Here is a 16,677-nt window from a genome sequence, read left to right as displayed (position 1 = left end):
GAAGCTCCTGCAGCCAATCAGAAGACACAGAAGCCCCATTGGATGTTTGGGTTCCAAAGAACATTCGCCAATCAGAACACTCATTTCCGGGTTTGCGGTGTTTGGGAGCCAAAACGTCCGAGTACCAAGGCGTTTGGGATCCAAGGTAGGAATGTATTAAGAAAAGTAAACCACTTTGATGAAAAGTTTTGTAGTTAGTGCAGGACAAGCTCCAGGGAAATAGGTATATTTGGTTCCCCCTCCATATGTTCATCTTTTAGATAACTTGCTCCTTTATTCCATTTGTAGCCCATTTCAAGACTGATTTGCATGCATGTTTGATCGGTATAATATAAAGTGAAAAATTTCCATGCATGGATCTGTTCAGACTCTCACATTAGCTGAATGGGCAGTGATGTCACAAATATTCCCACAGTTATTGTTTCTAAAAACAACAACAACCAAGGTTAATGTCACACTGGCTGCGTGGGTAAGTGTTGCCAACTTTACAAGTAAAAATGAACCGTTTCAGCCATGGAGTGAGTTGTTGAATAGGCAGCCTCAGGCAGATTCTCTCCGTGTGATCACACACACAACCCAGCACCCCATCCCTGGGTAATTTGAAATATGTTTGAGACTTCCTCCCAAAGTATGAGCTTTTCTCCTTGAGAAAATGATGCACCCAGTTGAAGTTACTATGAACAGAGCCAACCTAGATGCCTTCCTTCTTATCTGAGCTCCTTTCATTGAATACATACATACATATTTTAAATCTATGCTGCCTTTCCACAGTTCAAACCATGCTCAAGGCAGCTTACAAGATGGAATATTTATATATAAGTGCAACACAACAAAAGAGGTCATAAAGAATATAACATGAAAAACAAAACACAACCAAACTGAACAATTTCCACATAAATCACAAAATTTAAAGATACAAAACACCGACAGTAAAATGCCCACCCAAGAAAAGCCAACAAGTCAAACAACACCCCAGCCCAAAGGTCTGTTCAGCAGCCTCAGTTTTTGTAGCTGGAGTCAGTCAGGGCCCTGCCTTCCCACACCAGGTGGGAAAAGGCCTGCAAGGTAGAGAGCAGGTCTTTCAGGACTCTCAGCCAAGATGGAATATACCTGGGATCTCGATACACCAGCAGCACAAGCCCAAAACTACAAGAGTACAAATGTTGAAGCCTTATGATTTTCCCCTCTCAATTATTTTGTGTGGCTTACTTTCACTATCTGAAGTTTTCATAACAATGTGCCATATTCATCATTGTTCACCCTTGTTGTGCTTGTTTTATGTCTAGATTTTAATTATTTTGTTTTTGTTAATTTCTTTGCCCCCCCCCCACTCAAAAGGTAAAGAAATGATAAAAATAAAACACTTAAGTAAAGTTTTAAAGATATTTAGTTGCAATACGTTTATAGCTTGAAAATAAGTAGCCTGTTAATTATCTGTGGTTGTGTACAGTTACTTGTGATTTCATGTGTCAATACTGTAATATTATCTGTATATTTTTCTTATGGCTGCAATATGATTCATTCGCTTCCATGTTAAACAGAACAAGCTTATTTTCACCTATGACTGGAGGCTTGGAAAAGCAGATTCCAGCATTTTAAAAGTCAGAGGATAAATGATTCAAATGTATATTTCAAACCTTATCATCAAGACCCTTTCTCTCTCTCTGGGTAGGCTGACACATGGTTTCTGAGTACTTAAAGTTGGCAGTACTAAATGAATTCATTCCTACTTTACCAATACACCCACTGCTAGTGTGGAAGGCGGAAGCTTGAAAGCCAGCTGGCACAAAACAACTGAAGAGAGAGGCATTTTTATTTAAGGAACCGAAATGTGCGTGCACACATACATATTCGCAAATGGATTCTTCTGTGATGGTGCAGGATAATTTTCCCCTGCTAAGCTACAACCCACCTGTAAACCTTTGGGCCCACAATGTGGTTGCCAGCCTTGCTTTTTGAACACAATGTGACACAACGGCTTATTAAGTGGTTGAATTCTGTTTTGTCTTTGAATAGAAACCATCTGTCAGCCCAGCCCCCCCCCCCCCAATCTTGGCTTAAAACTCAGTCATTTAATAGCTGCTTGTGTCACTAGTGGCAATGGTTGGCAGCTTTTAGCTTGCTTGAGGGTTTTTAGAGGATCACTAGTGGGTCTTAGCAGAGCAGTCAGAAATTCTTTCATTGACATTAAGCATTTAGGGCCAAGATAGATGTTATGGGAAATGTATCATCAAAAGCAACCACATTACATTACATTGCATTTCATTCTCCTTCTACCCCAGGTAACAGATAGAAGTTATATCCATTGTAACATCATAGCATTTTGTGTCCCTCACTCCTGCATCACAATGTGGGCTGCCAGTGATGTTGCTGTGAGACATGGTGCTTGTGGTGAAGCAACATTTCTAGATGTTACGGATGGGAAATATAGAAACGGATGTGTGCCAGTCATTTTCAGCAGCAGATATGCATTTTCCATTACTTCTTGTTTGGCCCTTTATTATTTGTTTGTTTGCTTGCTTGCTTTGAAATTTGGGCCCAGAGGCAAAAGAGTCCCAGTTCCTTCCCAGGAAGAACCCATCACATGCAACTTATGGCAAAGGAAAATGCTAACGGGCAGGCAATTAGAGTGTATCTGAGGAAAACATTTGCATGCTGCAATAGACAGTGAAAGGATGAGAAATGAAACAAGGCCAAGATAATGTGTTCATCAGGGCAGAGTCATTAGCCATTGTGGCTCACATGCTTGACTTGAATGTGGTAAATCCATGTTCAAATCCCCACTGAGTCATATTGAATGATTTTTAGTTCTTAGCTTGTTGTTTTTTATGTAGAATCATGTTTTATCCAACAAACACCCCACTAACTCGAGAACTTCTGCCTATATAACAGGACCTCTCCCTCTTCTTTCTTCGTTCTACCTGCACCCACCCCCAAAATCAATTTTGGGTTTCCCCACAACCCTCCAAAGCAGATGGGAGGCAGGGACAGGAAGAGGAAGTCCCATTGCACAGGCAGAAGACCTTCCACTAGCAGGATGACTTTGCTCAATACAACCCAGTTTGTTTTACTGAAGCTGTGATTTCGCGTTTTATACTTTGCAGTTTGTCTTATTGGTTGTTTCACCATAATAAACAGCTGACTGAGCAACTTTACATGCTGTTGTGTCAAATGCTTTAATAAAATTCAGGCTATTTAGGCAGCTTAGAAACCAAGTATGATACTCTGGTTGTTGTTTTTTTAAAAAGAAACTTTTAGAAAACCTTTTCTCTCTTCCTCTCTCAAAGGATGGTGCTTTGAGATTTTATTCTCTACAAATTTCAGATTAGAAATTATCCTTTTAATTTAATTAAAGCTGACACCAGTGCTGGAATATGACTTTAAAAGCTTGGGGGACTTAACTGGCTTTGCATAATTAAGCTTTCAGCTGGTTCTTTGCTACTTTGCCAGGATAGATCTTTTGTGCTTGATATAGGCAGTTTCCACCATATTCTAGACACTAGAGAATAAAAAAATGCAAAATAGTTAAGCTGATACTCTTTGGTGCTGGATCATGCAAGTGTTTCATCGATATGTATGTATGTTTTGAAAGTTGGAGTGATCCAAGAGGAAATGAGTCTGGTAAAATATATCTTCTTACCTGTTTTGTGATGCTTTATCATGGGGATGTAAAGTTTTGTTCTGTCTTTTCCCCTTTGGTATTAGATGGTAATGCAAGCTAGACGGCTCTGTTGGATATAATTAAACTGCCTTCTCTTTGCCTGCAGGTGAGTGAGATGGAAGTAAATGGTCAGTTTGAATCAGTCTGCGAGTCTGTATTCAGTGAGCTAGAGTCTCAAGCAGTAGAGGCCCTGGATCTGCCAATGCCAGGCTGCTTCCGCATGAGGAGCCACAGCTACGTGAGAGCCATCGAAAAGGGCTGTTCCCAAGACGATGAATGTTTGTCACTGAGGTCCTCATCCCCCCCACGCACAACCACCACTGTGAGAACCATCCAAAGCAGCACTGGTGAGTAACTTACAAAACAAATAAGACAGAAGTGGGCTGAACCGAGGTACCATTGAACACTGATTCCCAGCATTGTCCCCAGAGACTGCTCTCAGCCTTCCACTCTTTTGCTTGGAACCCTCATAGGCATTCCCAGAGCAGAAACACTGAGAACAGTGTAATAGCCTCTGGTTTGCTTCCATGGGTATGTTGAGAGATGAGCCAGTCTGGGGAAAAGCTGGATTAATGAGGAGAACTGCAGAGAGATAAAGTTGTACATGTGGAGAGGGTGATGGTATGTGTGCTCCAGAAATCTGAAAACTTTATTATTTACCTTTTTTTAAAAAAAAGTTAGTACAGTATTTCTCACTAATAACATTTCATAAATACACATTTATTCTTGGCAATTTCCTATCACTTTCATAACACATGTTTCATAACACATGTAAGATGAGTTCCAGATTGTGTCTTCATGCTGTTGGCACACAAACTCAGTGTATGTTTTCTGAATGCCCACATTGTATGTACAATATAGGAATTGTAGCTCTCTGTGTACTGCTGTGCATTAAATGCCTTTCAGACTGAATTTCAGATTATTGTATAGTTGGGAAATGTGCAATGTATAGAAATTTTCACACTGACTAGCCCAACAAATGCATGTGAAAGCTGTACAGGGTATGTGACAGCAATATCAGTTATCCCGCCCCCAATCTATTCTCAGCATTGCAAGCCTGTGTTTGGTATGTAGAAATCCTTCAAATCAGATTGTTTCAGACAAAAATTGAGCCTGTTGTGGTGAACAGAAAACAGGGATAGTTCAGAACAAAAGAAAGGGTTTGTTTGTCTTTCTACTCATCTGTAGGAATGCATGAAGTACTCATACTTGTGTAACTTCTAACTTTTTATATGAGGGAAAAATTAGTCTGCAGTCTGGCAATGACCTTGCTATTTGAAACTCAAATACAAATGCGGAATTTAAAAAGGTTTGCGTGATTTCATCATTCAATAATGACACTTCATAGATTCATTGTAAGGTACGTGGTATGCATTATCATCACAATACATTTTTCCATCCAGGCTTTTGGCCTTCAACTTGGAGAGGTTTAAATATTGTGATCTCTTTTAGTAGGAGGGATATGTTAGACCAGGCATTGGCAAACTCCAGCCCTCCAGATGTTTGAGACTACAATTCCCATCATCCCTGACCACTGGTCCTGTTAGCTAGGGATGATGGGAATTGTAGCAGGTTCAGCAGGAGGCTGTTCAAAGGGACTGGTGGAAGAATTAGGCGGGAGAGATTGTAGTTGCAGTATCACTGCCTCAGAGCCCTTAAACATATAGGCACCATTTACAGCCAAAGGATTTGACATTCCTGATCAATCGTGCCCAGGTTTAGGAGAGAGGTTGTGGCTGATGAGCTTTGCAAGAGATTTCTGACATTATCAATGTTTGTTGGATTCAGTGATGCCTTGCAGCAACAGATTTTCATTGAAAGACCTTTTGCAATATATATAAAAAACCCATAGTAAAACACTGCTTATATCTTTAAGCAACAAAGCACCTATAAAGTCTCCATTGTTGCTGTTCAAAAGAAAATGTGTGTGATGCCATATGGGTGTGTGTAAAAGGCGGTCATCACCCTAAAACATTTGTTGCTCTTCCCACATCAAAGCAATTGGAAAGAAGAGGATTATTGGCCTGTTACTGTAGAAATATAATTGGAAATGGAAAAGCATAGGTTTTGCTCTAGGCTCCTGTGGACAGAAAATGCTCAAACTGAAATTGCTTAGAGCTTTATAGACTAAACTCATCATGTTGAACTTGGCTCAGAGGGAATAGGAAGTCAATGCAGTTGTTGAAAAATTAGCTTAATACCTTCAGCTTCCTAGCACCACTTAGCAGGGTGGCAGCTGCAATCTGAACCAGATGTGATTGCTGAACGAGCTTCAAGTGCATCCCCATGTGGCTTGCTGCAGTACTTCAGGCCAGAAGTGGCAAAGGCACATAATGTCTGCACCTGAAAGAAAGGGCAGCAGTTGCAAATTTAGTTGCCTTTTCTCAAACGATGAAGTTTCATCACATGCATACAGGCTCAGTCATACTGACTCATGCTTGCCCGGTGCTATCTCCACTGATTCTACCTTCAGTTAAGGACCCCATTAAGACTGCCACCTTTTTGGTTTTTAGGCGCTTTAATTTCTTCATTAACAGGTGAGGAGCGGAGAATCAACAGATGCAGTTTTCCCCATTACTGCATTTCCATGCAGACTTTAAATGAGTTGTGACACAGAAGCTGTGCAGGAAAATGTTGGCAACATTAGGCTCTGCAAAATTGCTCCAAGGAAGTGCTTTCTAGAAATATAGCAGGCAAAGCTATAGTACTAGTCCAGTGGTCTTGCCATCATTACTGCTTCAGTGTTAAAGAGTGAGCACCAACAGCATCAGAGAAGTGCATCTGGTTTACAATGAAGCGTAAAAGGAACTTGGGCTCGAGCCTGTAACAAAATGGTTATCTGTTTCCACTGAGAGTTAAAATAAATGAATGCAGGAATAGTTCTATACAGGTCTAGCTAAAATAACACAAAACTGAGAGAGATTATATGTGGTAGCCTCCCCCAACTGACATACATTGGCTTTTGGAGATAAGCAAGACAAAGTTTCAAATTTCCTGAAGTGAGAAATTTTCAGTGACTATCCATCATGAATACAATGTGTTGCCATTGAATCTAAAATAGAACAACCTTTCCAAGGTCACCTACTCATTAGTAAGGAGGAATGCGTTTTCGAATCTAGTTTGAAACAACTATATAATGAACCCATGGAGCAGATCACGTCTTGGACTTACATGAAAAGACAGGAGGAACTGAAGCATGCAGACTCTTTTGACATACAGTTTTTCAGCTTCCTCTGAACATATCTTAAAATTTTACCCTTAATTTGCATGAAAGCTGTAATAAACTTTTTTATGCCCTCTCTTTCCCTAGCCACGGATACTGAGTGGAGCAAACGTATTGTAAAGTCCATGAATTTGAACACAACTAGCTTTATTGAATCTGGTAGAGTCAAAGTGTGAGTTGGGGCTCTTTGGGGAAATGTGGATAGTTGCCAGAGAAGGCCTAGGCTCTGTTCTGACATCTCCAGTGGGAGGCAATGACAGTTCACACGGCACAACCTGCCAATCTTCTGAAGGCATAATAACAGCTGTCAAAGTTCCAAAATGCACAACAATCAGCCAGCTGAGCAGAGGGCTGGCAAAGAACTTTGCAGAGCAGTTCTCAAGTGCTAGATAAACAGCTGGCTGTCATGTGCTTGGGAAATGCTGCACAACAAGGCTCTGCAGGCCCTTCCAATCAGCAGTGCCTGCAAAGCTCCTTTTGACCAAGCCATCTTTACATGGCATCATATTTGATGTCGGGAGTAGACAGGGTGGGTGTGGCTTGCCTAAAATAGCATAGCAGGCCAAATTAGAAGGCCTGGCAGATCAGATCTGACCCATAGACTGGAGATTCTCTACCCCTCATCTAGGCAGCAAAAGGCATTATCACAGGCACCTTGAAGCCAGGCAAAAGCTCTCAAGAGTTCAGAGCAGGACGAGTGAGGAATGTGGCCTTGGGAGAAGCCATCAGTAGGGGAAAGGTTCAGAGGGCCATATTTGGTTGAGAATCCCCACATGTTCTGCATATTTATCATCAAGCAATAACTTGCAGGTGTTTCAGCACCACGGACAGAATCGTACCTCTCCACATAGCAGCAAAGACATTACTTTTTGCTGGTTAAGTCACAAATTCCTCAATGAACCATCCCCTTTTGAGTAATCATGCACATACACAACATAAAGTGTCTCTAAGTTTCTGCTCTGATAGGACTCCGGTTTCAGAAAATGTCCTTCCTCTGGAGATAATTCTTGCAAGCTAGTACTTTTTCAATTTCATCTTTCAGGGCAGACTCTTAATTGATTTTGTTGACCTTTATGTTTCCTGTGTTCCAAAACAGAACACTCTGTTCAAGACAAAAGTGTATCAGTGGTTTCACATAATAGCATTCCATATTCTGTGACTATTCTTAGTGTATTTCTTTGAATGGCTTTCTTTTCTTTTCTTTGGGTTCCTTTGTAATTGTAGCCACAGACAGGAAAGGTTTCTTTTCCTTTTTTTTTCTCCTAATGAAGCACCTGCCATGGCTTAACATGTCATAAAATCACTCCAGAAACACCCAGTTCAGGAATCCTGGGACCAATTCAGTGAGGTATGAAATGATACAGAATAATATAGGATGGCAACAAGATCAGTTTCCCAAAGCATTCAGCTCTGTAGACTTAGCAGTGGACAACCAAAATTCAGTTTTGTGCAGATGGAAGGGCCTGGCCTTTGGGGGACCAAGGTTTGGGAAAAGAGGTTTGGCTCAGTATCCATAATTATAGTAGTACTTAGGGCCACATTGTAATTGAAATAAAAATATTGTGAATTTTTTAAGAAGTAGATTTAATGCGCTCAACACTTCTGCAATGCTTTCCTGTGCATGAATAAGACATTTGAAGTTATCACTGTTTCATCATGTCAGCAATTCCCAATTCAGAGTTCCCATGTTACGTATTTATTTACCTGATACAGTGCATACCAGAAATTTTCAGACCTCTTAAATATGACTTTATGCAACAGTCCATAACACTAATTGCCCCAATGAGATACTGTGGGCTATTGGGTACATGCATTATTAAGCAGTTCTCAGAGCAAACATTTTCATTTGTTTTTGTTATGCCATAAAAGAAAACCCAGAGGAAACCTACAACAACAACAAAAACCGTCATTCTAAATCCCAGAAATGAAATGTGTCCCTACTCTCCTGCCTTGAAATTGCAACATAGTACACAAGTATAATTTTGAAGCTGTTTCAGATCCCTGCAATAAAAAAGACATAATAAGGTGGTGGGGTTTTTTTTTAATAATGCAGAGAGGAAATCCTCTCAAGTTATTGTTTATGCAGGAAAATGTAGCATTATTATTAAAGCTGGAAGTATCCCTAGTTAAAGTCGTAACAGACAGATATCTGTTTTATGCTATAGACTTAATTTTGATTAACCCGTTCATCTGATTTCTGCAGATGTTAACCTCGTTCTCAGAACCACATGATAACTGCTGCATAGAGCTGGGTATTTCTTTGAGAGGGAGTAAAATTGTTATATTATATGTAGCCAGTCAACAAGATAACCTCTATGGCTGGAGGAAGCTATAGCTGTTGCAGGTCTATTTATCTTGCCCTAAGATCTTAAACATACCTGAGACTGAAATCATTAGGGCCTCCACCTTCTGGAGGCTATTTGTTCATTCTCTGGTGTGTCCCTCTTTTTGGCAGAGCGGCTGAAGTTTTTGTTCAGTTGGGTTTTTCTGGTTTTGTGTTTTTATGTTTTTGCAAATTATGCTGTTTTAGTGAATACATTGAGTGTCCTTAACTTCCAGCTGTACATGCTTAGAACATAATTTGCTTGCACCTGGTGTTACAAAGACATTTTCCTCCTCTCTAGATGCAGGTGGTTTGAGAATGGGAAGGGAACTTTTCAAACAACTGGAGTCTATATAGGCCGCCTTTCGATATCCTTCTCATATAAATGTCAATTGCGGCTCTTGCGCTAATGAAAGCTTAAATCTCAAAAGGCGAGCTGTAAGCTGTCATTTGTTTCCTTGTCAGCAAAATTCTTTGAGCATTGTTTTACTATAGCTTTGTGCCACTACTTAAAATCTCTGCTTTCTCACAGCCCTGTCATTAAAAAAGGATATTCCTTGTGCCACAGGCGTTCTTAGGTTGGCCCTTCTTCTCTTAGCTTGAGACATACTGTCGTCTGGATTACGTAAGGGTGATTTTTGAGTATGAAGTATCCTTTAGCTCTGTGAAACTACCCACTCTGCATCTTTCTCAAAATAAATGGCTTTCCCTTTCTCATTAAGAATCCTGTGAAGGACAAGGTATGTGCCATGGACCAGCACTGTGCAGATGAAAAGGCTGCAGAAGATGGCAAGGACACAAAGTTGTGTAGTCCCAGCCTCGCTGTGTCCATGTACAGATGAGACTTAATAGGTTGTTTGCGGTAATACTGTAGAGGTATCGCTGCCCATGATCATTCTACATATAACTTTCATGTATGTAGAAAGAGGGTACCCTCACCACATTCCAAGCTAGAGTCAGGCAAACTAAACTGTTCTTCAGAAACTCACAAAACTAGATTGGTTTAATCCAACCCTGAATCAGCCCCTCTTGTACTCAGACTTGATATCACTGGGACCTCAGCAGGGTCAGAGCCCTACCTGCAAATCCCCAGTGAGTCTCCAAACCAACCCTACCTGCCTCCCTATCCCTCCAAGTATCTTCTTTCCCATTTACCTTTATTTCTGCTGTGGCAGTAGTGGATGGAGGTGGAGACGGAAATCTCTCCCTAACATAAGGCAGCATAGCAAGCACCAGGGACTATGGGAAACCATCAGTATCTCAGTTGTCACAGAGGGGAAGGGGGAAGCCTCACTCTTTTCCTCCTTCACCATTGCATCAGTAAAGCTTAGTGGGAGTTGGGAAATGAGGGAAGTGGACTAGGTTGGAAGGAGGCTTAGTGTACTGGCTTGTACAGTGGTGCCTCGCAAGACGAAATTAATTCGTTCCACGAGTTTTGTCGTCTTGCGATTCTTTTCGTCTTGCGAAGCACGGTGTCAGGAAAGTTTTGGAAAAGCTTCAAAAATCACCAAAATCTTTAAAAACCTCAAAAAAGGCTACCACACCGCGTTCTATGAGTTGCTCCTCGAAGTCAAGTCGCAACTGTATTAACGGTGTTAAGAAAAAGGAAACAAACTTGCAAGACGTTTCCGTCTTGCGAAGCAAGCCCATAGGGAAAATCGTCTTGCGAAGCAGCTCAAAAAACGAAAAACCCTTTCGTCTAGCGAGTTTTTCGTCTTGCGAGGCATTCGTCTTGCGGGGCACCACTGTATTATCTTCTGGCTCACATTTCAGTCTTAAGGCAGAGAATAACCTTTGGGTCTCGTCATGAGTGTTGTGAGCCCACAAGCATTTCTCTTTCCAGGACAGGAAATATGCAATTCAGAGGCAGTGTTAGCCCCACTGAAAAGGCAAAGTTAATTTTCAATATGAAGGAATTGTCCAAAGGGCTAATTCAAAATGTTGTGACAGTTCGTTTATTTTTAGTGTTGTTTTTTAGCTAAATTTATAGCCATCCACTTAGTCAGTGCATAATACATCTAGGGAAACCTTGTTGTTAGCCTTACTCAAAATGCTTTTAATCTATTGGAGAACATTTAACCCAAGTCTCTACTCTGAGAGACCTTGTTCACACAAATCGTCCCCAAACACTTCTTTTTATTGAAGTCTCTGTTAACTGAACGTTTTTCAATGCAATTTCAAGAGTTTGTGTGCATTAAAGGGGAAGGCGAGAATACACAGCTTGAGTTGAAAACACACTGACTTTGAGCAGGGGTGCTAACAAGATTTTCTGGGCTCAGCACACTGTATGTGGATTGGGCTTTGTTTCATATGCAAATTTCTGTCCTCTTTTGCAACTGGAGTGGAGGACCCAAAAATAAATCAGTGACCATGCATATAATACTGTCTCTAACAGACAGAAAATGAACAAGTAATGCTTCCCCCAATTGTATTTCCATACTAGAAGAGGCTGTTGAATTTTAACAGCTGTATTCAACATGCAAAAAACCTCCTTTCCCTCAGTGCCAACCCTAAACCAAAGCTGAGGTTGCAATCTTGTACCCACTAACCTGGATGTAAGCCCAACTGAACACAAAGGGACTTACTTCTGAGTAGACATACCTAAGTCTCTCTTCAAAGTTTTTACATATTGCACCTGACATGGGAAGGTCTTTAACATCCATCCATGCATATTATGTAGTAAGACTCGCAGAAAACATTTAAGGAGTACTTGATCTCAGGCAAACCCACCAGAGGAAAGAAGCCTCCTAGTTGCTGGAGGAAAAGGAAGAGCAAAGTATATTGTGATGGGACGATGAGCTGCTTGTGTGTAAAATCCTAGTCCCTCAGAGTTTGGTCAAGTTTGCAAACCTCTGTCTGTAACGGAGCCCCTTAAACATGGCTCCGTCAGTCGCTGGCAGATTCCGACAGTGGTTCCTTTCGGAATCGCTTCCAACATAAAAGCTCCTTAACGGAAACACGTCTTCTGGACTCTCTGCGTGACAGTTTCCGGCGAGGAGTGGGTGTCCCTACAGGAGGTCCTGAAACCTCCCCACTGTTTTCGCTGGAAGTGTCTCTGAGCCATCCCTCCAGCTCCCTTTCCCTCAGCTCAGCTCCTCTCCCCCTACTGGTTCCCTCTTCAGCTGCTGAGTCTCTCCCAACCTGTGTGAGCCCTTTCACTTCCCTTCCTTCCGATGGCAGTTCCCTGACATCCACCTCCCCTCCAGGGCCCCCTTCATCCCCTCTCGCCCCCTCCTCTACGGGCGGTGAGGAGGCAAAACCCCGGAATGAACTTCCTTCATCTTCCGATGTCCCGAACACTTCTCTCCACCTGTTGCGGTTCCTGGTCTCGAAGTACTCCTCCTCCTCAGAGTCCATCTCCCCTTCCCCTTCCGATTCCGAGAATCCTTCCAACTCCTCCTCCTCATCTGTGGTCCCAAAGTATTCCCTCCGGAACCTCTCCACAGGCTGAGGTTTCCTTGGGAACCTTTGATGGAACGTTTCTATCAATACCTCGTCATTGATATCTTCTGCCATTACCCAAGTGTTTTCTGACTCCGGTTCTCCTTCCCACGCTACCAAATACTCCACCTGATCCCCCTTCCATCTGGCGTCGAGGATTTCTGCCACATGGCTGCTGCATTCCCTTTCTTCTATGACCGGTCCCCGAGTGGCCATCCCTTCTCGTCCCCCCTCATACGGTGACAGTAACGACCTGTGAAATACTGGGTGCAGTTTCATGTGGTTGGGTAACCGGAGCCTGAAAGCCACTGGGTTGACCTGTTGAATGACCTCAAAGGGACCCAATCTCCTGGGTCTTAATTTCTTACAACCTCCTTTGAACGGCAACCCTTGGGTTGACAGCCACACCCTATCTCCCACCCTTATGGTTTCACCTTCCCTTCGGTTCTTGTCTGCCTGCCTCTTGTATTCTTCCTTCGCCCTTTCTAAGTTGAGTTGGAGCTGACGATGGATTGCTTCCATTTCTTCTACAAAATGCTCGGCTGCCGGGACACCCCATCTCTCCCCTTCTCCCCCTGGGAAAGCGCTGGGATGACACCCATAATTAGCCAAGAAGGGGCTCATCCCTGTGGACACATTCTCGGCATTGTTGTAGGCAAATTCCGCCAGCGCCAACTTTTCTACCCAGTCATTCTCTCTGTCATTGACATAACACCTCAGGTATTGCTGGAGGACCCCGTTTGCTCTTTCCGCCTGCCCGTTGGTTTCAGGGTGCCGGGCAGTCGAAAAGTTGACCTCCACCTGCAGTAAGCTCATGAGCTTCCTCCAGAACCTGGAAGTAAATTGTTTTCCTCGGTCTGAGACCACCCTCAATGGCACCCCGTGCAACCTAAAAATGTGTTCTACAAATAACTTCGCTGTCTCTTCCGCCGTGACTGCATGCGAGCAGGCTACAAAGTGGCACATCTTTGTTAGTAGGTCTACCACCACCATGATGGCTGTTTTCCCCTTGGACTTCGGCAGATCAGTCATAAAATCTATCGACACTGCCTCCCAAGGTCGTTCTGGGGTTGGTAAGGGTTCTAATAGCCCCGCCGGTGCCCGCCTCTCCCCTTTGGCTCGCTGGCATTGCTCACACCCTCTTACATACTCCCGTACATCTTCCCTCACCTTAGGCCACCAAAATTCCCTGGTGACCAACCACATGGTTTTGTGTTGTCCAAAATGCCCCGCCGTGGGGCTGTCGTGCAACTGCTTGAGTACCCTCCCCCTTAAGTCTCCTTCAGGGATATACAGTGCCCCTTTGTAATACAAAGCTCCATTTCTTTCCTCGAAACCCCCTGGTTCCTCTCCCTCACCCCTAAGACCTCTGAGCTTATTCTGGGCGTATTCATCATTCTCTGTTTCCTCTACCAGTTCTCTTTGTCCCACCAATGCCGCCCCACACACCCAGCGGTCCTCTGGAATGACATGTCTCTCTTCGGGTGCTCCCTCCTCCTCCAAATATTCAGGTTTGCGTGAGAGAGCGTCCGCCCTAATGTTCTCTGGGCCTGGCACGTAACAAATCTCAAAGTTAAATTTGGAGAACTCCTGGGCCCATCTCACTTGCCGTTGGTTGAGCACTCGTGCCGTCCTCCAATACTCTAGGTTCTTGTGGTCAGTGCACACTTGCACCTTATGTTGTGCGCCAATTAGCAGGTGCCTCCATCTCCGGAACGCCTCATGAATGGCTAGTAGTTCTCGGTCATACACCGTGTAGTTCCTCTCGGATTTGTTCAGCTTTCGCGAAAAAAAGGCACACGGTCTCCACTCTGACTCCTCCTTCCCTGGCTGCAGAAGCACCGCCCCAATCGCTCTGTCTGATGCGTCAGTTTCCACTCTCATCGGTTTTTGTAAATCCACATGCAGGAGTTGTTGTTCCGAGGCGAAGGCCCTTTTTAGTTCCTCAAATGCTCGCTCCGCCTCCTCAGTCCAAACGAACTTCTTCTTACTGCTGAGACAGTCCGTAATGGGCGCCGTCAGGTGGGCAAAGTTTCGGATGAACTTACGATAGAAGTTCCCAAATCCTAGGAACCTCTGCACATCCTTCCTTGTTTTGGGTGTTTTCCATTCCAGCACCGCCTGGACCTTGCCGGGATCCATGGCCAATCCCTTGTCTGACAGGCGATACCCCAGGAATTCCACCTCCTTGGTATGAAACTGACACTTCTCCAGTTTCACCCACAGCTGGTTGGCTTGCAGCCTGCTCAACACTTCTCTGACGTCTCTCACATGCTGCTCCTCATTCTCAGAATACACCAACACGTCGTCTAAGAAGGCCACACAATTCTTGTAAAGCAAAGGCCCCAGGACGTGGTTCATAAACGATTGAAAGCACGCGGAGCCTCCTTGTAGGCCGAAGGGCATAACTAAATATTCAAATGCCCCCAAAGGGGTGAACATGGTGGTTTTCCATTCATCCCCCTTCCTTATTCGTATCAGGTTGTACGCCCCCCTTAGGTCCAGTTTAGTAAAAATCTTTCCCTTCCTGACCCTTGTCAAAATGTCGTCAATCCTGGGCATAGGGAAAGCCACTGGTTCTGACACTGCATTTAAGGCCCTGAAGTCACACACAAGCCTCGGCTTGTTCGTGTTTTTTTTATCCACAAAAAACACTGGGCTGCCCCCCACCGCCCTGGACTCTCTGATGAACCCTCTCTTCAGGTTCTTGTCAATGAACTCTCTTAGCTCCTGCATCTCTCTGTCTGACATGGCGTACAGCTTGCCTACAGGGAGCTGTGCCCCAGGGAGTAAATTGATTTGACAGTCAAAGGGTCTATGCGGGGGTAGTTGGTCAGCTTCCCTTTCGCTGAAGACGTCGCGGAGATCTGCGTATTGTCGTGGTACCTTCACGTTCTCCGTTACTTCAGTCCCTGCTAGGGTGGCTTGGGCCCCTGCCAAACCCTTTCCCTCTTTGCAGTGTTCTAAGCAATGTGCTGAACCAAAAGAAACCACTCTCTGATGCCAGCCCACCAGCGGATCATGTAACGCTAGCCAGCTCATCCCCAATATAATGGGAGCTCCTCCCAAGGTGGCCACATTAAACGCTATCAGTTCGGTGTGCCTTGCCACCTTCATTATCATTGGGACGGTCTGCAAGCTGACTTCTCCTCCCAACAGCTCCCTGCCATCGATCGTGGTCACCTGCAGGGGGTTGCTTAAAGGGATCGTCTGTATCTGGTGTTCAGCTGCAAACTCTTTGCTCATGAAATTGCAGGAGCTGCCTGAGTCCAACAGCGCCTTTATCTTTAGAGGGTGTCCGTTTGGCAGCTCTAGCGCCACTTCTATCACTAGGGCGGGTTTAGGAGGTTCTGGCGTGGGCACTTTCACTGCTCTTTGGCCTGGCTGCTGTGCCCCGACGGTGGCAGCCAGGCGTTGGCTTTTACTTGCTTCGGTATTTCTTCCTCTCTTCCCTCCACAGCTCCTACCATCCCTTGCCATTCCTTCCTCTGGGGGCAGACTCTGGCAAAGTGACCTGGCTGTTGGCAGAGATAGCATTTCCGGGCGCCTTTTCCCTCCTTCTTTCCCCCCTCACTGGGCTTTGAAACTGCGCGCGCGCGCGCTGTTCCGATTTCCATCGGCTCTGCCGGCGGGAAAGTTGGCTCTGGAATGTCTGGAATGCGGAACTCCTTCCAACGTTCCCCCTTCCCTTCCCGCCTCTCCAATGCTCTCGCCTCCTGGCGCGCTCCTATGGTCAGCGCTGATTTGGTCAGCTGGTCCATAGACTCCGCCCTGGGCGCCCGGGAAAGTTCGTCTTTCACAGCCGAAGAAAGCCCTTCTTCAAAGAGCATTTGAATGGGTTCCGCCGATAGATCCCACCCCAATTTATGGATCAACATGGTGAACTCAGTCCAGTACTCACGGACAGATCGGCTCCCCTGTTTGCAAGCCATTAACTGTCTGCGGACCACTCCCTGTTCAATATCGCTGGAAAACATCAGATCCATGGCGCGAAAGAACTTCATCGTGTCCTTTAGGACGTCACTATTC

The 16,677-nt window shown here is 44.2% G+C and overlaps 1 protein-coding gene across 15 annotated transcripts in view; it reads left to right on the top strand.

The window, feature by feature from the left end:
* DLGAP1 (DLG associated protein 1) overlaps window positions 1–16,677 on the top strand; it is a 307,198-nt gene that overhangs the window by 224,716 nt on the left and 65,805 nt on the right. For all 15 annotated transcript variants that reach the window (XM_081013083.1, XM_081013091.1, XM_081013086.1 and 12 more), the window contains one exon: window positions 3,768–4,008. In XM_081013083.1, coding sequence (XP_080869209.1) covers window positions 3,768–4,008 — 241 coding nt within the window. The remainder of the gene's footprint in view (window positions 1–3,767; window positions 4,009–16,677) is intronic.

This window comes from Podarcis pityusensis (genome assembly GCF_964106645.2).
Source record: "Podarcis pityusensis genome assembly, chromosome: 7".
Classification (NCBI taxonomy): Eukaryota; Metazoa; Chordata; class Lepidosauria; order Squamata; family Lacertidae; genus Podarcis; species Podarcis pityusensis.
This window is presented reverse-complemented; position numbering and strand designations above follow the sequence as displayed.